Source organism: Caretta caretta, chromosome 23, assembly GCF_965140235.1.
Source record: "Caretta caretta isolate rCarCar2 chromosome 23, rCarCar1.hap1, whole genome shotgun sequence".
NCBI classification, from domain to species: domain Eukaryota; kingdom Metazoa; phylum Chordata; order Testudines; family Cheloniidae; genus Caretta; species Caretta caretta.
Window position 1 is genome coordinate 882,964 of NC_134228.1, and position 23,492 is coordinate 906,455.

General features: G+C 54.6%; 1 protein-coding gene across 1 annotated transcript in view; it reads left to right on the forward strand.

Moving 5' to 3' along the window:
* Positions 1 to 9,031, forward strand: part of ZC3H4 (zinc finger CCCH-type containing 4) — a 29,756-nt gene extending 20,725 nt beyond the window's left edge. The window contains exons 10-14 of the mRNA XM_048832876.2: positions 292 to 401; positions 813 to 1,174; positions 2,094 to 2,497; positions 2,802 to 3,053; positions 4,043 to 9,031. Of these exons, the coding sequence (XP_048688833.1) occupies positions 292 to 401; positions 813 to 1,174; positions 2,094 to 2,497; positions 2,802 to 3,053; positions 4,043 to 5,547 (2,633 nt within the window). The 3' untranslated portion in view covers positions 5,548 to 9,031. The remainder of the gene's footprint in view (positions 1 to 291; positions 402 to 812; positions 1,175 to 2,093; positions 2,498 to 2,801; positions 3,054 to 4,042) is intronic.
* Positions 9,032 to 23,492: the final 14,461 nt, after the last annotated feature.

The following is a 23,492-nucleotide window of genomic DNA, read 5'->3' on the forward strand; positions in this document are numbered from 1 at the left end:
TGGCTTCATGTTGGTGAAGGTGGGCTCAGCTTGCGAACAATGCAGTATGGAGTAAGCACAAGGGAATGGGGTCTTCAGGCCGCAGAGCTGCACAGAGCGGGTGAGTTTGCAGGAGTTTTAGAAAAGGAAAATGTGGGTGTGGGGCAGTTGTGTTTTATTTTCAGTGTCGGGACTGCAGAGGTTTCACCACATCAGAGCCATTGGTGGAGCCTGTTAAAATAACCTGTCTGCCCACTGACAGATTTTTTATTACTTACTCAAAGGAGTTTTATTTTCCTTAACACTTTGTACGAGACTTTCCTTGTAAACTGTTCCACACCACTGGGAATTGTATCAATGGGGACGACTGTATGTTTTCCCATGAGCCGCTCACAGACGAAACGCGGGAGCTGCTGGACAAGGTAAAAGGGAATTGTAATGTGGGTTCCTTTCGGAGTGGCTTTCCTTGGCTGATTTTGCTGCCCATGCGAAACTTTCACAGCAAGGAGAGAGGAGTTTGTAAGGTCGGGTAACAAGGGTGTCATTTGGAGTCCTGAGATTGAATTCTGAAAAGGGAAGTGCAGGGAGCCTGGTCTGACTCTGCAGAGCAGAAGCCCCATGCTTTGGGACACTTTCAGCTTGCTAGAACACTGTTTAATGTACCGTAGGAGACAAGCCCGTGCTGGCAGACTCTCATGTGCAGCCTCAGCGCTGGAGAAACACGGGCCCAGGCCATGGTCTGAGCAGCTGCGCTGAGACCTGGCAAACTCATACCAACATGGGCTGTTCAGGGCGTTGCTTTTAACTGCCTCTCATTTCTCTCTCTCCCTCAGATGCTGGCTGATGATGCAGAAGCAGGTGCAGAAGATGAGAAGGAAGTTGAAGAGCTAAAGAAACAGGGCATCAATCCATTACCGAAACCTCCACCCGGAGTGGGCCTGCTGCCCACACCCCCTCGTCCTCCTGGACCCCCAGCTCCAACTTCTCCCAATGGCAGGCCAATTCCTGGAGGACCGCCACCTCCTCCACCGCCCCCCCTTCCACCTCCAGGGCCACCCCAGCTGCCACCTCCGCCGCACGAACCTCTCTCACCGCAGCAGCTTCAGCAGCAGCAGGACATGTATAAGAAAATCCCATCTCTGTTTGAGATTGTGGTGCGGCCCACTGGGCAGCTGGCAGAGAAACTAGGCGTGCGGTAAGCATGACCCTCCCTTCCAACTAGTTATGGATGCGTTAAGAGGAATAACGCTCAGTGGGAGAGTCAGGAATAGGAAGGGGGGGTTATGTATGCCATGGATAGGTTATTATTCATACTCTTTTCTCTGAGGGTCTTAAAGTAGTTTTACAGGATGAAATTCATCCACAGCCTCTCTCAGTCACAAGCAGAATGTTCCCACTTGTAGCCTAGTTGTTATTTAATGTAGTTAATATATGGAATTTCTTTGTGTTATTGGCATAGTAGTAAAATTGTCCCTGTATGCATCTCAGAATTTCTGTGGATCCTTTAGACACAGTACAGGGTAAATAGGAACCTGTGTGTTGCTTCACTGCACGCAAAGTGCTACTGACCCCTTACTGCAGTCACGGAGACAGTGTAATCAGAACATTCTGTATTTCCTGTTCTCTCGCTATGGAGTAGGCTCAGAAACAGGCCAGCCAAGGTTCTGCTCCTGACATCTGGTTTGCTACAAGGTTAGCCTGTCTTCCTTGCCCAGAGAGACCTCTGTGCCATGGCATGGTGGTCTAGGCGGGAGGGGGGTGCACTGTGTGAATTCAACATCCTGCTGCCATTTCATAGCAGTGTACAGAAGGGCTGAGGACACAGTCCTGCTGCTACTGAAACTCGACAGTAAAGAGCTGGCTGCTGGAGTGGAGAGATGTGGAATAGGCACCTTTTGTGTGGAAATGAGGCTTTTCGGGCATCTCTTGTGGTGGGTGCATTAAAACAACATGGTCTGTTCCTGCAGGGAGCCTCAACAGGCATTCCCTGCAGCACTGTGCCTGTCCTTCCAGTTCTGATAAGGACCCTGCTGCAAGCCCTGCTCTTTGTAGGGAAATGTGACTGATCTCAAGTTTGCATTTTAAAAGTTAAATTTCCCTCTGTTCTCTTCCAGGCACCCAGTTCCACCACCTCCCCGCTTCCCTGGGCCTGGTGGACCACCTGGGCCTATGCCAGGACCCATGCATCCTGACATGCACCCAGATATGCATCCTGACATGCACCCAGATATGCATCCTGACATGCATCTGGACATGCATCCCGACATGCACCCTGACATGCACCCGGACATGCATCCAGATATGCACCCCGACATGCACCCAGATATGCCTATGGGCCCAGGGATGAATCCTGGGCCTCCAATGGGTCCCAGGCCCCCAATGATGCCATATGGCCCGGACGATTCTCCACACTCCGGAATGATGCCCCCTGGCCCACCTGCACAAAGCTTCTATGATAATTTCTACCAACAGCAAGAGGGGGGCCTGGACATGGACCCTGGCTTGATGGGTGACCCAGGTATGTTCCTCTTACTGACTGTCCTTCGGTTGTCTCTGTTTACCATGACAGGAGTTGGTCTGATGCAGGGGGGGCTGGAGATGCCATGTTGGCCTGGTCTCGTTTAGCTGCCTGTGAGCACTTAACGTGCTGCTCTGGGTGGCTGGGCAGAACTTGCACCAGACAAGACTCAAACATTGGCTGGTTTCATGGGCATAAGTCTCTCTTTACTGCTTTCTTGAGAATCGGCTGCTATATTCAGCTGTATGAGAAATAACTTCAGTGTCCTGTGATTGTGAATGTTTGCCCTGTTCCTTCTATGCAGAGGACTATGGGAATTACGAGGATATGGACGAGCCTCTGGCAGAGCATCTTTTCCCTGACCAGTCCTTGGAACCTGATTCCTTGTGTGAAGGAGGGGCTCCAGGGTTACACAAACCATCAGCCAACATCCCTGACTTCCTGCCATCTGCCCAGAGAGCCCTGTACCTGAGGATCCAGCAGAAGCAGCAGGAAGAGGAGGAGAGGGCTCGAAGACTGGCCGAGAGCAGTAAGCAGGAGCGGGAGAATGAGGAAGGCAAGTGGCAGAGTACCAGGCTTGTTCAAAGATATGTCTGTGAAGGATGCCCCTGCACCCTACCCACCAGGGGTCCCACACAGACTAACGTGCTGTCCTGGCTTAGGAGGCCTTGGCCTGTTTCCTCCCACCATTTCTGGTTGTCTGGAGTTGGTCGCTGCCTTCCCCCTCCGTGTGGGCTGTGAGCACTGGCACGTCTGCATTTCTGTGCTGTGTTTGGACACTCCTACGCTTGCAGGTCTGTCAGTGACAGGGATGAGAATGCTGTCCCAGATCTGTCTTTGCCCAGCCCCTCCCTATCAGGGCTAAGATGTCTTGGGGGGCAGACATCCTCCCTGTTTTCCAAATTAGCAGCCCTGTGGGAATGTCATTCTGCATCCCAACCCTTCCATCCCCAGCTCCTCTTTGAACATACTTGACAGCTCAGGCTGGCGGTGGGATTTGTGCTTTTATTTTACAAATGACAAATCTTAAAACAAAAAGAGGAGCTATAGAGATTGGGATCTCGACAGACAGTGCCTGGTGCCAGCGTGGGCCTCCGCGTTGGAGCTGGGAGATATTCTCTGCAGATGGCCATCTTGGTTTTGTAGAGAAGGGCACTGGAGGTTTCTGAAGAATGTGCACTCGGGTCTTTTGCCAAAAAATCTTCCAAGCACTGATTCAGAAACTCCCTTCATAAGGAGGGCCTGGGGTGAGCACCGAGGATGAAGGTGCTCATGAAGGATGAAATAGGTGAGAGGAAAAATGGCAAGAGTGTGATACAGAAATAAGAGCAGCTGGCTGAAAGATCTGGCAAAGCTAATGTAGTTTGGTGAGGTTGGGTGCCTGCTAAATGTTTGTGGATCCCCCTTTCTAGCACTGCAGCATCGTGAGCTGCCAAGGGGTTGAGGGAGCTGCTTGTTCGCAGACCCAACAGAACCAGTTACCCTGCGGTTAGCTGTAGCTGTGCACACCGTGGTATTTGCTTACTCTCTTCTCCTCGTTCCCAGGTGATCCTGGCAACTGGTATTCCAGTGACGAGGATGACGGTGGAAGTAGCGTCACTTCCATACTGAAAACCCTAAGGCAGCAAAGTTCAAGCAGGCCTCATGCCCAGGCATCCCATGGAGAAATCAGTGGCAGCATTGGCCCAGGTGTGAGTGACCCTCGCCTGCAGAAGGCCCAGCCAGCAGGGAGCAGTCGGCCTGCGGATCCACGTGTGCTGCGGGATCCCAGGCTGTCTCGAAATGCCGATACTTGTGGTCCATCTAGCACTGGGGACGCAGGGCCCACTGACCCAAGACTAGCAAGACACATTCCCACGCCTGCCCTGAAACCGGATGCTCCTCATTCCAACACTGCTGCCAGTCAGAAGGCTGCCTTGGTTCCTGAGGAGGAAGAAGGGGAAAGAGCACTAAGGGACAAACCGGTCAATATCCCCTTAGACGCACTGCCAGCCCACGCTCTGCGAGACCCCAGGTCTCAGCTGCAGCAGTTCAGCCACATAAAGAAAGACGTGATCCTAAACAAGCCAAACTTTGCCCGAATGGTCCTGTGGAGCCCAGAGGATCTGATTCCACTGCCTGTCCCAAAGCAAGAATTTGTTCCTGTCCCAGCTGCTCTCCAGTCATTACCTGCCCTTGACCCGCGACTCAACAGGCCCCAAAATACAGGCCTTTCTGATCCCAGACAGCGAGGAGCAGCAGCCCAAGCAGAGCCTGCCACCAGTTCTGGCACCAACATCCCTGACTTCGAGCTGTTGTCAAGAATATTAAAGACTGTGAATGCATCTGGCAGTCCAGGGCCCGGGCAGAGCGATAAACCGAGTGACCCTCGGATGCGCAAAGCACCAGCTGATCCCAGGTTACAGAAACCAGCAGAGCCAGCAGCTGCCAGAGCCACTAAACCTGCAGAGCCAGCTCAGCCAATGGCTGCTACCACGCCCAGCAGCGAGACAGCTCCCACCATTGCTCCCTATGACCCCAGGCTGCTGACAGCTGGAGGACTAAGCAAAGGGAGTAGCCAAAGCAGCGTGCTCAGTGGGATTAGCCTGTATGACCCCAGGACTCCGAGTTCAGGTGGCAAAGCCGCAGAGTCTCCCAGCGAAGGGAATGCATCGCTGAAAGGCCCAGAGGCCAGCAAGAGTGCTAACAAGGCCAAGGAGCCTCTGTTTGTGCGCAGGTCTGCGTTGGATCAGCCCGAGGCCGAGAAGGCAGGCGCTGATCTTGCAACAGACAGATACAATAGCTATAACAGGCCGCGTCCCAAGGCCTCCTCCTCCTCCACCGCCCCCGCCGCCTCCTCCACACCCACCCAGGAGACTGCACCTCAGCCAGGGGTTCATAACCTCCCTGTGCCCTCCGTCTATGGCATGGTTAAGCAGACCACAAAGCCTGGGTCAGGCAGCCCCTTTGCAGGCAACAGTCCTGCCCAGGACAGTGAGCAGCAGGATGCTGGATCTCTGAAAGATGTTTTTAAGGGCTTTGATCCCACAGCTTCACCGTTCTGCCAGTAGTATTAAAGGACTGACCTTGCGTCCATGTATTGAATTGCAGCGCACAGTGTTGGTAACGTTTTTTTATTCCATTAGTGCTCACTTTAGCCATATAACATGTATATAAATCATTTTGGTTCTGGTCAGTGCTGTAACATATAGTCTCAAAGGTGCATTTTAAATTAATAATCAAAGTATCCTTGTGCAGTAATAACCAGCATTTTCTTTGACTACCCCAATCGTTTGTTTTAGAGCTTTCTTTCAAAGTGCAGTTGAAATCATTCTTGGAAAATAATGAATTGTCTGAAATCTCCTTGGGAAGCTGTGGCCGATCTGTCACGCCACCCTTTTGTCCTCTCTCTTTGCAGTAGCTGAGCAAGTCCCCTATACTACATTCAGGACAAGGGTAGTGACAGACTGGATGGCAGAGAAACGTGGTTCATACGTGTTGCTTAGCAGATTAAAGCTGTGAGCCATGCAGATGAGTAGAATGTGTTCACTTCTGAACTGTAACTAACTAAAGTATTTGTATCATAGTCTTTTTTAAAATTCTAGTACAATGAACAGAATTACCATGGAAACATAACCATGTGGGATTATTTTTGTAATTGTGGGGGGTTTGTTTGCTTTTGTTTTAAGTAAATATTTTATGCCATTTTCTGGAGGTGGTTTGATTGTAAGACCCAGCTGGGTTGTAACAGGACTCGCGTTCTCGAGGCCGTCCGTGGATGGCCATGGAGTATTTGCATCCCAAAAAGTTGTGCAGTCTACCAAAAACAGGTTGTATTATTGAAATTAAATTATTAATCTCAATCAGATTTCACTTGTATGCATTTTGCGTATGGAGGGTTTTTCCATAAACACAAATCTGTGTTCTAAGATTTTCAGTAGAAGATCCCCACCCCACCCCACCAGGGGTAAAACCCATCTCCATCCAGATGGGACGGGTGACTCTACATGCCGTGCGTTTCAGGAGGCCGAGTTTTGTCCTATAGTGCCACCCTAAGAAAGAGAGGCTGTTCTTCAGAAAAGATGAAGCAAAGTGATGTTAGGTGCTGAGTACTTTTTCTGATTCATTGTGTGTTTAGAAACAAATGTGTAGATGGAAGTGTTGAGTACAATGAACTGTGCTTTCAGTGTGTGCAGGGAAAAGCAGCTACAGGGGAAGGGACATGAGTGGCAGATAATCAAGTTTTTCAAAAGATGAACGGGATACTGTAGAATCTGTGGTTATGAAAATGGTTGTTGAGGGAAGGAAGATCTGGGGTGACTCCTTTCTGTGGCTCAGTGTTCTTGCTACAGGCTGTTTCAGTGAGTAAAGGGGGTAACAGATTTATAAACCTTTCCAACAGACAAGTCTGTAGCTTACGTTTTCCTGATCATCCCTCAGCCCTGCACTTGTCTTAGACGTGCTAGATCTTTGTGAGGCTGCCTCTTTGTATAGGTCAAAACCGCTGATCTCACAGGCCCAGATTGTTCTCAATCTAGAATACACTGCGCACAGAAAGGCAAAATTCCTTTTGCCTCTGACGATGAAAATGTGTTAAATTTTTTTTTTCTCCTTCCCACGTTCCCCTTGGTAGCCTCTGTGGTTACTCGATGTCACGGTGTCCCCTACCCCCTACTTCTTGTTTTTTTGATAGCTGTATCACTGTGGAGCTAACTGGATTCCACCATTTGTCACGGGAATATTGATAGTATCCCACACTCACAAGTATTTGGCTGGCAAAGCCTGTGGCAAACATGTTCACAAGTATTGGAAGGTAAAGACATTTTATGCAAAGTGTCTTTACAGCATAAACTGCAGCAAGGAAAAGCTAAAATGCTCGCACCTTTTTAGCCATATGTTAAGGCATGGATCTGTACGATGTACATGACCAACATGCAGTATCAACTCCTGTGAAATAATGGAGACTAAGTTAAATTTTAAACACAGTTTTATGACCATGGCTGAGCCAGGTGTATTCTTCTTGACGCTTCCAGCCAGCTCAATGTCTGTGGTACGATTAGAAAAATGTCCATGGCGTGTGAACTGAGTACAGCGCTTTCTTCTGACGGAGGTACAAGCCAGAACTTTTATCAGAGAGACCAAATACTTGGTGCTGGTGAGTGTTTTAAAGGCACAGTGTGCGTGTCGTAACTCTCCCTCCCCAGAGCCTCGCACCAGGGAGTGCTACACCAGCTTAGATGGGGATCTGGTGCCAGGCTATCCCAGCTGACCCACCTTCACCAAGAGAGGTTCCCGTTTTATTGCAGAATATTTCCCAAGTGGCTGTACCTGTCTGGTTTGAGAATTCATCCATTGCATCATGTCACAGTGGCTTGTCATCGGGCTGGTGTTTGCATAAGGAGTAGTGTGAGAGGAAAAACATTTCTCAGTACGCTGGCTACCGTCATTGAATCTGGTTTAGGATGAATTGTCCAACAGTGGAACAGCTGCTTAAAAAACAGCTCAGTTTTGCTGTAAGCGTATAATTTGTTTTGAAACAGTTCTACAGATAATGGGTGTTCTTTGTTTTTGGTGCATGTGAGATTAACATTAATAATGCCAAAATTAACTCTCGTCAGTTAACAAAACCCAGTCTGGACTCTGAAGTTTTGTTACGTTTATGTTTGGTGTTAATTTACTTGTCTTCTTCCCTTTGGATGCTATGTGTTTTACTTCTTCCTGCACCCCACTTTAATTTGAGGCAAAAGGTTATATCAAACTTACTCTAAACAACGTCTCTCAAACCAGCTGGATTCCAGAAAACTCAGATGCCAATGGATTGTGCCCATCTGTTTGATATGTGGATGTCCAATGGAGATCTAATCTATTCAAATTTCTGCTTGCATCTCTCCCTGAAATTGTTTACTGGTTTTCAATGAATCAGTGTGGCATCTGTGTGTAGTAGTTAGCGCACTGTTGAAGTGGTTTACCTCATGCCTTCTCTTGGTACAGCCTCAGCTCTTAACCTGCAGTGAAGCGTGACATGGACTTATGGCTTTGGAGTTTGGCTGGTATCACTATAACAAAAAAGAGAGAAGTGAAATCAATCATTTGTGTCCTGTTCCTCCATGTGAGATTGCTTTTAGTGAGAGAGATGTGAATTCAGTGGCGTTTGTACCATAACCCTAAACATTTGTAACATACATAAAAAAAACCCTATTAAACCCAATCCAGAATATGAAGAGGAGTGACGCTCTATTGTGGAATATAGTCACCCATCGTTAATCCATTCGTATTTTTCCATCTGCCAGAGCTTTACGAGAAAAAAAAATAATGCTCTAACTGAGATTGTAATAAGCTGTAAATACTATTTCAGAATTGAAGCTGTTGATGCAAATATGTATATACTGTCTTGGGGTTTTTACAATGACTGTTTCGTTGCATGGCTTTGTGTTTTTTTTTTTCCCTTTTTTTATTGCACATTTGTCTTCCAAAAATGTCATCTATATTTCTCCTGTGAGCTCTTTAATCCTCTGTAATTGTATTACTGCCATTAAAGGATGCAGTTATTTTAAAGGTTTCTGGTTCATTTGGCTCATGTGTGGGTTAACTACATACGTGTTTCCTGATAGCTCTTTACAAATTATAGCAACAAAGTAGTTGTAACCCTTCATTTTCATAGGGGAGTTAAAAAATCCCGTCTCTTCTCGTTGCAGCACTCTTTTGGGCAGGACTGTTCTACTGTCTGAAGAATGGGGGAGAGAGTTTAAACCCGCTCACTGTTTCTGTGTTTAACAGATGGGGTGGGAGGACACGCACTTTGCAGGCATGTTTCCAGTTCATTTTTAATCCAATCCTATTCAGGCATGTAACATTGTTTGGAGAACAGCAATAATCCTGGCTGTGAATATCGGAGTGCTGACCGTAGAGAAATAATGGCAGGGTTAAAGGGGTTGATTGTATTCTCAGGAAAGAGTTGCTAAGAGAAGGTGACTTTGCTGTCTGTCCAAGCACTTGTGTGTCTCTCTGCCCCGAGCACCTCACAACTGGGCACTTTATCTTCACACTCCCCCTCTGAGGTATCATCTCCACGTTATCGGGGAATTGCCACACCAGTTGGATTCAGTGACTTGACATCTGTGGCAGAGTCAAGAATTGAACCCAGGTGTCCTGAGCCCCAGTCCAGCACCCTAGCCTGTCCTTCCTCTTCCTTAAGCGTGGCTGTCTAGCACCAATAGATGCTGAGACCACATGAGGGCAAGCCCCGGTAGTACTGAAGGGATGGTGGCAGTTGGGAGAAATTGGGGGGCAATCGGGAAGCCTGGATGTGGCCAGGAGGGGATGTGAGAGGCAGGTTGGCACTGCACAGTGGAAGAGTGGGTGGAGACTGAGGGTGCTACAGAGGGACTATCGCTGTGCAGGGTAGGATAAAGACTCCATGGCTAATATTGGGAGCCCACTCCAGACAATGAAGCTGTGGGACAATTTTCTTAGGGACTGCATGGAAACTGCAATGCATGAGACATTTGAGAGAGAACTGGACAAGGGATGGGGAATGAACTGTAGGGAGCAGCCCTTCACTGGCCTCTCCAGCAGGGTTCATTAGCATATTTGACTACTGCAAAATACTTCATGCAGAGTTGTGGCTCTCTCCTCTGCGAAGGGTGCCCATAAAAGCTGCCGGTGCCACCAGATTCCTTTCACTTGAGAATCCTGCTCCCTATAGATGAGCAGAGAACAGAGCCCAGGAGCCTTGCGCAGGGAATTGGGATTTCTCCTGAGCTGGCAGGCGATCTAATCACTGCTGATGTAGAGTTTGAAACGGCTCCCCATCCTCGTTAGGACTGGAAACAGCCTAGCTCGGAGGAATTTAGCTGTGACACCGAGTACATTCCCCAGATCTGAAGAAGAGCTCGGTGTAAGCCCCAAAACATCTCTCACCATCAGAAGTTGTCCCATCTTGTCTCAGCTAATAGGAAATCAGACCCCAAAAACTTTTTACAGCCACTGTCACGGGGTCCCTGGGCGATGCTCTGGACCTGCTCCCTACGAAGCCAGGCAGGACTCTGGGGAAGTCTCCTCTCTGGGAGCAGCCTGTCTGCAGGACACACAGCTTCCACCTTCCTGGATCTGACCTCGGAGCATTCAGCCTCCTCTGCCCCTCCATGCGCTTTCCACAGCGAGTCCGCGCAGGCGGGGTCCTGGGGAAGCCAGAAGGTCCTGCCCCCCAACTCCGCAGTCAGACTGGACTCTCAGCCAGCCAGTAAAACAGAGGTTTATTAGACGGCAGGAACATGATCTAACACAGAGCTTGCAGGTGCAGAGAACAGGACCCCTCAGCTGGGTCCATTTTGGGGGGCAGTGAGCCAGACAACCACGTCTGCCCTTCACTCCATGTCCCAGCCAGCCCCAAACTGAAACTCTCTCCAGTCCCTCCTCCTCTGGGATTTGTTCCTTTTCCGGGCCAGGAGGTCACCAGAATCCTTTGTTCTCCAACCCTTTAGCTCTCACCTTGCAGGGGGGAAGGGCCCAGGCCACCAGTGGCCAGGAAACAGGGTGTCGGCCATTGTCTGGGTCCAGACCCCTGCACACACCTGCCCTCTAGGGCTCTGCAAGGATCATACACCCTTATCCCACTGTCGCGGAGTGTGGGGGAGTCCAGGCCCTGCACCCCTCTTCCTGGGATCCACTGAGACTCTCAGCCAGCCAGTAAAACAGAAGGTTTATTGGACAACAGGAACACAGTCCACAACAGAGCTTGTGGGTACAACCAGGGCCCCTCGATCACGTCCTTCTGGGGGAGCAGGGAGCTTAGACCCCAGCCCTGGGGTTCCCTGTGTTCCTCTCCCCAGCCTCCAAACTGCCAACTAACCCCACCCAGCAGGTTCCCTGCTGCAGCCTCTGTTCACATTCCCGGGCAGAGGTGTTACCTCCCCCTCCCCCTCCTGGCTCAGGTGACAGGCTCTCAGGTCTCCCATCCCCAGGGCACATTCCCAGGTCAACACTCCCCCCTCCCTGCTGAGTCACTTCGTCACATCTCTCCCCCCTTCGAGACTGAACTGAGCGGGGTCACTGTGACCAGTGACCTGGGGAAGTTCGGGGCCCCCTCTCCGGGACAGCGCATCCGCTATCAGGTTGGCACTTCCCTTCACGTGGACCACGTCCATGTCGTAATCCTGCAGGAGCAGGCTCCATCTCAGGAGCTTGGCGTTGGCTCCTTTCATCTGGTGCAGCCAGGTCAGGGGCGAGTGGTCGGTGTACACGGTGAAGTGCCGCCCGAAGAGATAGGGCTCTAGTTTCTTGAGGGCCCACACCATGGCCAGGCACTCCTTCTCGATGGCCGCGTAGTGTTGCTCCCGGGGTAGCAACTTCTTGCTCAGGTACACGATGGGGTGTCTCTCCCCCTTTTCATCCTCCTGCATTAACACCGCCCCCAGTCCCGTGTCGGAGGCGTCGGTGAACACCACAAAGGCCTTGTCAAAGTCCGGGTTCGCCAGAACTGGGCCACTGACCAGAGCCTCCTTCAGCGCCCGGAAAGCCACCTGGCACTGCTCGGTCCAGACCACCTTGTCTGGCTTCCCCTTCTTGCATAGCTCAGTGATGGGGGTGGCTATGGCGCTAAAGTGGGGCACAAATCTTCGGTAGTATCCTGCCATCCCAATAAAGGCTTGGACCTGCTTTTTGGTGTGGGGAGCGGGCCAGTCTCTGATCACCTCCACCTTGGCTGGTTCCGGCTTTAGGCGGCCGCTCCCCACCCGATGGCCCAGGTAAGACACTTCCGCCATCCCCACCTTGCACTTCTCCGCTTTTACAGTCAGCCCAGCCCCCTGGAGTCGGTCCAGCACTTGTCTAACCTGGGACACGTGGTCCTCCCAGGTCTGGCTAAAGACACAGATGTCATCAATATACGCCACGGCAAAACTCTCCATCCCCCTCAGGAGCTGGTCCACCAGGCGTTGGAAGGTGGCCGGCGCTCCCTTGAGGCCGAAAGGCAGGGTCAGGAACTCATAGAGCCCCAGAGGGGTGATAAAGGCCGATTTCAGTCGGGCATCTGCATCCAGCGGCACTTGCCAGTAGCCCTTTGTAAGGTCCATGGTGGTAAGGTACCGAGCTCCTCCCAGTTTGTCTAGGAGCTCGTCCGGCCTGGGCATGGGGTAGGCATCAGATACAGTGATGGCATTGAGCTTCCGATAGTCCACGCAGAACCGGACCGACCCGTCCTTTTTGGGGACCAGCACCACCGGCGAGGCCCAAGGGCTGGCAGATGGCTGGATCACCCCCAAAGCCAGCATGTCCCGGACCTCTCTTTCCAGGTCCTGAGCAGTTTTCCCTGTGACTCGGAAGGGGGAGCATCTTATCGGCGGGTGCGACCCTGTCTGCACCCGGTGGACAGTCAGATTAGTGCGTCCAGGCTGGTTGGAAAACAGCTGTCGGTACGGATGCAGCACCCCCCTGACCTCAGCTTGCTGGGCAGGGGTTAGCTGATCCGAGAGGGGGATTGTTTCCAGGGGGGAACCAGCTCTGGTCCCAGGGAATAGATCTACTAAAGGGTCATCTCCCTGCTCTTCCCACTGTCCACACACGGCCAACACCACATTCCCCCTGGCATAATATGGCTTCATCATATTCACATGGTACACCCGGCGGTGGTGCGCCCGGTTCGACAGCTCCACCACATAGTTTACCTCATTGAGCTGCTTGACGACCTTGAAAGGGCCCTCCCAGGCGGCCTGTAGTTTGTTCTTTCTCACAGGGATGAGAACCATCACCGGATCCCCGGTGGCGTAGGCACGGGCCCTTGCCGTGCGGTCATACCAGACCTTCTGCTTCTTCTGGGCTCTGGCCAGATTCTCCCTGGCCAGGCCCATGAGTTCAGCCAGTCTCTCTCGGAAGATCAGGACATACTCCACCACTGACTCTCCATCGGGAGTGGCCTTCCCCTCCCACTCGTCTCTCATCAGGTCCAGGGGGCCCCTCACCCTCCTTCCATATAACAGTTCGAAAGGCGAAAATCCGGTAGACTCCTGGGGCACCTCCCTGTACGCGAACAGCAGGTGAGGTAAGTACTTGTCCCAATCCTGCGGGTGCTGGTTCATAAAGGTTTTCAGCATCATCTTTAGCGTCCCGTTAAACCTCTCCACCAGCCCGTTGGACTGGGGGTGATAAGCTGAGGCCCAGTCGTGCCGGACCCCACATTTCTCCCACAAGCACCGGAGCAGGGCCGACATGAAGTTGGAGCCTTGGTCTGTCAAGACTTCCTTGGGGAACCCCACTCGGCTGAAAATGGTCAGGAGCGCATCGGCCACGGTGTCTGCTTCAATGGAAGCTAAGGGCACTGCCTCGGGGTAGCGGGTGGCAAAATCTACCACCACCAGAATGTATTTCTTCCCCGACCGGGTCGTCTTGCTGAGAGGCCCCACGATGTCCATGGCCACCTTCTGGAAAGGCTCCTCTATGATGGGCAAAGGTCTCAAAGCCGCTTTCCCCTTGTCCCGGGCCTTCCCCACCCTCTGACAGGGTCGCAGGATTGGCAATACTGCCGGACCGTGGTAAAGACCCCGGGCCAGTAAAAGTTCTGTAGCAACCTCTGCCGGGTGCGCCGGATTCCCTGGTGCCCTGCGAGGGGGATGTCATGGGCCAGGTACAGGAGCCTGCGGCGATACTTCTGGGGGACCACCAGCTGCCTCCTGATCCCACAGGACTCCACTTCCCTTGTGGGAGCCCATTCTCGGTATAGGAACCCCTTCTCCCACAGGAACCTCTCCTGGCAGCCTCTCCTCATGGTCCGTACCACACCGAGGTCGGCCAGGTCCCTGAGCTTCCGCAAGGAGGGATCTTTCCTCAACTCGGCCTGGAACTCAGCGGCTGGGGAAGGGATGGGGACCGGTTCCCCCTCAGTGGCCAGGTCTGAGGCCTCAGCCTCTCTGAGCCGTGCCCCTCGGCCCTCCCTTCCCACCAGGGTAGGGTCCTGCGCCTCCGGTGCGGTACCCTCCCCGAGGTCAGGGAGCAGTGGCCCTCGCCGGCTCTGGCTACGGGTCACAACCAGGGCGGTCTGGGGCTTGCTTGGCCAGTCCTCTAGGTCTCCCCCCATCAAAACTTCAGTGGGCAAATGGTGGTGTACCCCCACATCCTTGGGGCCCTCCTTGGCCCCCCATTTCAGGTGTACCCTTGCCACGGGCACCTTAAATGGGGTCCCGCCCACCCCTGTCAGGGTCAGGTAGGTGTTGGGCACCACCCGATCTGGGGCCACCACCTCGGGCCGGGCCAGCGTCACCTCCGCGCCCGTATCCCAGTATCCATTGACCTTCCTCCCATCCACCTCCAGGGGAACAAGGCACTCTCTCCGGAGGGACAGCCCCGCGCCCACCCTGTAAACTGAGCGCCCTGAGTCCAGAGCCTCCAGCCCTCTGGTGGAGCTGGCCTGGGGTACTCTTCCCTCCTGAGCAGGTGGTAAACTGGTAGGCCCCCTTTCCTGGGTCGTCTGCCCCTCGTCCAGCTGGGTCCCTACCCAATTAACCCTGGGTAGGTTGGGTCTGCTCAGTTTGTCCCTGAGCCCAGGGCACTGGGACCGTATGTGGCCTCTCTGGCCACAGTGATAGCAGCTCAGGTCACGTTGGTCCCCTCGAGCGGGTCGGAGGGGCCCGACGCCAGGCGTTCCCCTTGGGAGGGGGTTCTCCCTATTTCCCCGCTGGGAGGCCCCCTGGTGACTCTCTCTCTGCATCGGGGGGGGCCTGTTCTTTTGGGACTCCTCCCGGCTACCCCCTGACCGACTGTTCACAAACTCGTCGGCCAGCTGCCCTGCGTGCTGGGGGTTCTCGAGCTTTTTGTCCACCAACCACAGCCTCAGGTCGGAAGGGCACTGTTCATACAGTTGCTCCAGTACAATTAGGTCAAGCAGGTCCTCTTTAGCTCGGGCCCCAGTGTGACGAAGTGGGACTGTTCTTAATGCTTCCTCTGAATAGTGTGGGGGTGCCTCAGTTTCCCCTAGGCAGTTCTTAAGTATCTAGGTGGTGGGGTAAGGGTGTATGATCATTGCAGTGCCCTAGAGGGCATGTGTGTGCAGGAGTCTGGACACAGAGAATGGCCGACACCCTGTTTCCTGGCAACTGATGGCCTGGGCCCTTCCCCCCTGCAAGGTGAGAGCTGAAGGGTTGGAGAACAAAGGAATCAGGTGACCTACTGGCCCGGGAAAGGAACAAAGCCCAGAGGAGGAGGGGCTGGAGGGTTTTTCAGTTTGGGGCTGGCTGGGACATGGAGTGAAGTGCAGACGTGGTTGTCTGGCTCACTGCCCCCCAGAATGGACCCAGCTGAGGGGTCCCGTTCTCTGCACCTGCAAGCTCTGTTTTAGACCATGTTCCTGTCGTCTAATAAACCTTCTGTTTTACTGGCTGGCTGAGAGTCACGTCTGACTGCGAAGTTGGGGTGCAGGACCCTCTGGCTTCCCCAGGAGCACCGCCTGAGCGGACTCGCTGTGGGAAGCGCACGGAGAGGCAGAGGATGCTGAATGCTCCGAGGTCAGACCCAGGAAGGTGGAAGCTGTGTGAGCTGTGTGTCCTGAAGACAGGCTGCTCACAGAAAGGCGACTGCCCCAGAGTCCTGACTGGCTTCATGGGGAGCAGTTCCAGAGCATCGCCCAGGAACTCCGTGACAACTGGTGGCAGTGGTGGGATCTACTGCACCCCGTGGATGGAGCTTCCTGCAGTAAGTGACTGGGGAGCAGTAACACGAAGGGGGATTGCCGAGGACCAGGCCTGCTGAAGGCTCAGAGAGGAGCGGTTTCGGGGGGCGGTTAACCCCTGGGAGTGTGTGACCAGCGAGAAGTACTGTGCAGTAATGGGGTCCCCCTGGGGACTGCAGTGAGCAGTCTCAGGGGCGGAGGAGCCTGCAGCTCGACCCTGGCAAAGAGGTGGTGACCTTGAGAAGGGCTGGCACACTAGGGGTTCTCCCTGGAAACCGTGGGGAGCTGAGAACACACGGGCCTGTGAGTCCACAACAACTTGGGAGGAGCGGAGTGATGGCCTGTCACCGTCTCCTTAAGAAGGACATTGTAACCCTGTGCAGAAAGAGAGGGTTGAGCATTGGAAAGTTCACCAAAGCAGAGTTAATCGTGCAGCTGGAGGAGGATGACCGCTCTAAGGAACAGATTCCTGACCCCAACTGGGGCTATAGCAGGATCTGGGAGCAGCTGAAGCGGGAGCCAGGCATCGCCAAGACTCCTGTCCCCGACCAGACGAGGGCCTTCATGATCGGGTTCCCCATCGGGGGATCAAGACGGACGGGATTGCAGCTGAGTCTGAGAGAGCAAGAGGACCGTGGGAGACAGCGAGAGCCCGAGAAAGAGCTGCAGAAGCAGCAGCAGCATGAACTGGCGGTGGGGGAGCGGAGAGGCCTAGGGGACCTCCCCGGGGTGAGTGGGGATAGATCCCGGGGGGCCAGTTCCGCAGGGAACCTCGAGACTAAATTGCTGCCCCTGGTTAAGGAGGGGGGGGGTGTGGATGCCCACCTCACTGCCTTTGAGCAGGCTGGCGATTTGAACCAAGGGGACCCTGCGGAAAAGCCCCGGTGTCTAGCTCCCTTGCTGGGTCCCAAGGCCATAGACTCCGTCAGCCAGGTGGTTGGGGATGTGGACAGGCTCCCACTCCTGACCCCAACCTATATGTCTGTGTGGAGTTTCCTGGGGCCAGGCCCCCCCGGACCTCCAGTGGGAGTAGAAGGTGATGGTCAATGGGGAGACATTCTTGGGGTGGCCAAAGGGCATGGGCTGCATAAACCTTCCCACATGCGGCCTGCGAGTGCTATCGACCACCCCTGACCTAAGGGAGGGCGTGAAACTGGAAGGGCCTGGTGTAACTCCTACCAAGGAATGGGAGAGATGCTGGGGCATCCATGGGAACGTTGGTGGCTTCGAACTTCCCCAGGTCACCGGCTAAAGTGACCCCGCTCAGTTCGATCTCGAAGGGGGGAGAGATGTGACGAAGTGGGACTGTTCTTAATGCTTCCTCTGAATAGTGTGGGGGTGCCTCAGTTTCCCCTAGGCAGTTCTTAAGTATCTAGGTGGTGGGGTAAGGGTGTATGATCATTGCAGTGCCCTAGAGGGCATGTGTGTGCAGGAGTCTGGACACAGAGAATGGCCGACACCCTGTTTCCTGGCAACTGATGGCCTGGGCCCTTCCCCCCTGCAAGGTGAGAGCTGAAGGGTTGGAGAACAAAGGAATCAGGTGACCTACTGGCCCGGGAAAGGAACAAAGCCCAGAGGAGGAGGGGCTGGAGGGTTTTTCAGTTTGGGGCTGGCTGGGACATGGAGTGAAGTGCAGACGTGGTTGTCTGGCTCACTGCCCCCCAGAATGGACCCAGCTGAGGGGTCCCGTTCTCTGCACCTGCAAGCTCTGTTTTAGACCATGTTCCTGTCGTCTAATAAACCTTCTGTTTTACTGGCTGGCTGAGAGTCACGTCTGACTGCGAAGTTGGGGTGCAGGACCCTCTGGCTTCCCCAGGAGCACCGCCTGAGCGGACTCGCTGTGGGAAGCGCACGGAGAGGCAGAGGATGCTGAATGCTCCGAGGTCAGACCCAGGAAGGTGGAAGCTGTGTGAGCTGTGTGTCCTGAAGACAGGCTGCTCACAGAAAGGCGACTGCCCCAGAGTCCTGACTGGCTTCATGGGGAGCAGTTCCAGAGCATCGCCCAGGAACTCCGTGACACCCAGCTGTCCACTTGCGGGCATATCCCTGCATCCGGTTGGCCAGTTGTAGGTAGGTGACCTCAGGCGTTTTACGCTGACTCCGGAACCTTCTCCGGTACATCTCGGGGGTCAGCCCAAACTCACGGAGCAGGGCCTGTTTGAACAGTTCATAGTCCCCTGCCTCCGGCCCTGTCATCCGGCTGTACACCTCCACGGCTTTGGGGTCCAGTAAGGGGGTGAGAAACTGGAGCCTGTCTGCAGGGTCAACCCTGTGCAGCTCACAGGCATTCTCAAAGGCCGTCAGGAAGCTATCTATGTCCTCCCCCTCCTTCCGCTGGGCCAGGAAGCACTTATCAAAGTTCCTTGCAGTCTTGGGTCCCCCCTCATTCACCACAGCCGGGGCCCCACTGCTCTTCAGCCTGGCCAGCTCCAGTTCATGCTGTCTTTGTTTCTCCTTCTCCTGACGTTCCCTCTCCTTCTCCTGACGCTCCCTCTCCTTCTCCTGACGCTCCCTCTCCTTCTCCTCCTGCTCATGTTGACGTTGTTTCTCCTCATGTTGACGTTGTTTTTCATGATCCTCCAGCTCCCTCATTTTCATCTCCCTCTCCCATTCCAGCCGCCTCCGCTCCAGGGATGGGGAGCTCCGCCGGGAGGATCCCCTGCTGGGTGCTGGGGTCAGGGTGCCCTCGGTATTCGCTGGGCTTCCCCCAACCCCTCCCCCAGGCATAGGTAGGAAGGGTCTCGGGATGTCCTCGGCAGCAGTCTGACCCCTCCCAGCCCGGTCAGGCCCCAGGGCCCACGCTGCGTCTGCCGGGCGGCTCCCCTCAGGGACAGGGATCGGGTCATCCAAGCGATCCCTCTCCTCCAACTGGGCAATCAGTTGTTCCTTGGTGGACCTCCCGATGCGCAGCCCCCTCTGCCTGCACAGCTCCACCAGGTCACTCTTAAGGCGTTTAGCGTACATCTCCCTGCTGGCCACTCGCAGGCCGGGCAGCTTCCCACGGTTTCCAGGAAAAGCCCTTAGTGTGCCAGTCCTTCTTGAGGTCACCACCTCTTTGCCAGGGTCGAGCTGCAGACTCCTCCGCCCCTGGGACTGCTCGCTGCAATCCCCCGGGGGACCCTGTTACTGCAAAAGTCTTTCTCTCTGGTCACACATTCCCAGGGGTTAGCCGCCCCCCGAAACCGTCTCTCTCTGAATCTTCAGCACGCCTGGTCCCCGTCAATTCCCCTTCGTTTTACTGTTCCCCAGTCACTTACTGCAGGAAGCGCCGTTCACGGGGTGCAGTAGATCCCACCACTGCCACCAGTTGTCGCGGAGTGTGGGGGAGTCCAGGCCCTGCACCCCTCTTCCTGGGATCCACTGAGACTCTCAGCCAGCCAGTAAAACAGAAGGTTTATTGGACAACAGGAACACAGTCCACAACAGAGCTTGTGGGTACAACCAGGGCCCCTCGATCACGTCCTTCTGGGGGAGCAGGGAGCTTAGACCCCAGCCCTGGGGTTCCCTGTGTTCCTCTCCCCAGCCTCCAAACTGCCAACTAACCCCACCCAGCAGGTTCCCTGCTGCAGCCTCTGTTCACATTCCTGGGCAGAGGTGTTACCTCCCCCTCCCCCTCCTGGCTCAGGTGACAGGCTCTCAGGTCTCCCATCCCCAGGGCACATTCCCAGGTCAACACTCCCCCCTCCCTGCTGAGTCACTTCGTCACACCCACCACCTAGAGACTTAAGAACTGCCTAGGGGAAACTGAGGCACCCCCACACTATTCAGAGGAAACATTAAGAACAGTCCCACTTTATCACAGCCACCTTTTGCTGCGAGGTGTGGGACACCCAGAGTCTTTTGCATGACGGATTTCTTTGCTGTCTGCGTATTGCTTCTAACCCCGACACCCTCTAGGTGGTGCCGTGACACCTCCCTACCACTGGCTGGCATTTGGGGCCTTAACGTTCCCATAGCCGAGCGGGATCCGACCCACAGCAGCCAGCATGGGGGGCCCAGATTGTGCAGGCAGCAGTAAGGCCTGGTGCATGCGAAGGGGCGAGAGAACAGCTCAGTGGGAGTGCAGGCAGTGTCACGCTGACACAAGATGGGGGCGATCCAGCATTTCAAGTGTAGATGTGCCCTAAGTTACTGGTAGACTTGGGTGGGACAGGGGACAGGAGCTCCCTGGCATGCACACGGCCAGCTCGTAGCAACAGGGGCCTGGTGCCTGGGGAGAGGTGGAACTGCACAGGGCTTTGTGACCGTGACTTAGGACTCGTCTACACTTAAAACATCACAGCTGCGTTGCTTCAGTGGAGACGCTGCCTAGGCCACCCCCTGTCGGCATAGCTAATCCACCTCCCCAGGAGGGGTAGCCGGGTCGACAGGAGACTTCTCCCGTTGCCTAGTGCTGTCGGCACCGGGTAACTGCGTCGCTTGGGGGGGTGGATTGTTCATACCCCGAGTTATGTAGTTAGACCGACCTCTTTCCTAGTAAAAAGGAAAGGAGGACTTGTGGCACCTTGGAGACTAACCAATTTATCTGAGCATAAGCTTTCGTGAGCTACAGCTCACTTCATCGGATGCATCCCGTGGAAAATGCAGTGAGGATGTTTTATATACACAAACCATGAAAAAATGGGTGTTTATCACTACAAAAGGTTTTCTCTCCCCCCACCCCACTCTCCTGCTGGTAATAGCTTATCTAAAGTGATCACTCTCCTTACAATGTGTATGATAATCAAGGTGGGCCATTTCCAGCACAAATCCAGGGTTTAACAAGAACGTCTGGGGGGGGGGGGGTAGGAAAAAACAAGGGGAAATAGGTTACCTTGCATAATGACTTAGCCATTCCTAGTGTGGACCTGGCCCAACTCACTTGCCTTCATTTGATGGCATTTGTCCAAGTGCTTCAGAGCTTAATGCAGCCTGGGGTGAGGGGGTGAGATCAAGCAAAGGGCTGTTTTGCCCAAATCCTGGAAACCGTGCCCCATCAGGCCATGGGTCAGTGTCCCGCATAGGGGGTATTTGCAGGAGTAGGTGCAAAAGGGACTAACTGTGCATTAATGTTCAGGGCACGGACAGGGTCTGACCCACAGCAAAGGCTCCCCCAAGGTCACGGAGCCCTTTACTGCATTGATGGTCCTGCCTGGTTACGTTGGCCCAGGGCCACGGTCATTGCTGCAGACAGACGATTATGTAACAGACCAGCACATGGGGGCCCTGGAGCTCAGAGCATGGGGCTGCCAAGTTCTCTGACACTCCTGCCTTGAATGTCCCAGGTCGTTCAGCCCCAGTGGATCCACAAGCTGCTCTGGAGATGGCTAATGTCTGCCCTCCCACTGCAGCTGCCTCTCCTCCTGGGAGATTAATCTCATTCTGGCCTGGCACCCTGGAAAGCAGTGCCAGGCAGGTGGTATGCTGGGATCAGGGTCTTTGTGGGCAATCTCATTAGACTAATCGACCCTTGGGGGAGCTAATGCAGCCCCCGCCTGAGGGACCGCTATATATAGATGCTCATCCTCTTACAGGGAAAGTGGGTCAGGGACCTAATGAAGCTCCAAACCCGTGGTGGATTAGTGCCTTGGCAGCTAGAGTTGGGTAATCTCACAGGGCCCCACGGCCATGGGAATGGCAAGTGAGGGGCGGTGCTGAGCGGACGATGCCAGGATGAGCCCAGAACCATCCTTCTGACTGCAGGGGAGGCTGGGAACATGCCACTCCGCAGCCAGGATGCGCAAGCCCCCAGTGGCCAGGGATCCCTGTGGGCCCAGGCTTCTGGGGGACGCAGCCCTGGCCCCAGAGCCCTCTGAGCTGCCCCAGCACACGGCTCAGTCCCTGTCCGCTCAGCCGTCGTGCTAGGGCAGCAGAGACCGCGCCCAGACCAGCATGGCCCAGGACTCCAGGGCAGATTGGGGTGGGAGCAGCGCTTGGGGCAGGTGTGCGTGGGGGGCGCCCTGGCTCAGGCTGGAGCCTGATGCTTCCTTCCCCTGGGCAGCAGGTTAAGCCCTGCGCTGGGGAGGGGACCAGTGAGGACGCCGGATGCAGAGGGTGTCTGTCACTTCTGCGGGTGTTGCTCTGGGAATAGAAGAGTTGCAGGCCACCCCCCAGGCCACCCCTGCCCCTCCAGGCCGCCCCCCGTGCCCCGCACTCTCCCTTGGCTGGGCTCTAGTAGCTGCTCCCTCCACGGTGCTGCCAACTCTCACCATCTCTGGTGTTTTGTGAAAGCCCCAGCTCCTGGAGTCCTGGGATGAGGCAAGAATCTCGGTTTAACTGGACAGGGCTCGTTTCCATCCCTGCTGGTTGGGGAGAGAAGCGAGGAACGGGGACGCCCAACGGTCACTAGGAGGTGAAGAGGCAGTGCTGGCTACGATTCAAGCCAGTCTTGTGATTTCAGGGACCTGGATTGTGCTGTTTGGCATGGGGGGTTGGACTCAAAGGCACAGGCCTGGCTGGGGGAAGCGGCTTGAGCCAGTGACCTGAGCCAGTGGCATGGCTCCATTGTGAGTGGGGCCGCTGCGTGCCGTGGGGAGGCATCCACCCCAGCCCGGCATCAAGAGCCGCACGGGGCGGCTGTGAGGCCCCGTGTTGCGTGGATGTCACGGAGTCCCTGGGCGATGCTCTGGAACTGCTCCCCATGAAGCCAGGCAGGACTCTGGGGCAGTCGCCTTTCTGTGAGCAGCCTGTCTTCAGGACACGCAGCTCACACAGCTTCCACCTTCCTGGGTCTGACCTCGGAGCATTCAGCATCCTCTGCCCCTCCGTGCGCTTCCCCCCAACGAGTCCGCTCAGGCGGGGCTCCTGGGGAAGCCAGAGGGTCCTGCACCCCAACTTCGCAGTCAGATGTGACTGTCAGCCAGCCAGTAAAATAAAGGTTTATTAGACGACAGGAACATGGTCTAAAACAGAGCTTGCAGGTGCAGAGAACGGGACCCCTCAGCTGGGTCCATTTTGGGGGGCAGTGAGCCAGACAACCACGTCTGCACTTCACTCCATGTCTCCAGCCAGCCCACAACTGAAACTCCCTCCAGCCCCTCCTCCTCTGGGCTTTGTTCCTTCCCCGGGCCAGGTGGTCACCTGATTCCTTTGTTCTCCAACCCTTCAGCTCTCACCTTGCAGGGGGGAAGGGCCCAGGCCATCAGTTGCCAGGAAACAGGGTGTCGGCCATTCTCTGTGTCCAGACTCCTGCACACACCTGCCCTCCAGGGCTCTGCAATGATCATACACCCTTACTCCACCCCCTAGATACTTAAGAACTGCCTAGGGGAAACTGAGGCACCCCCACACTATTCAGAGGAAACATTAAGAACAGTCCCACTTCGTCACAGTGGACCCCCATGACTCCACAGGGCTCATTGGCGGGAGGCAGTGAGAGAT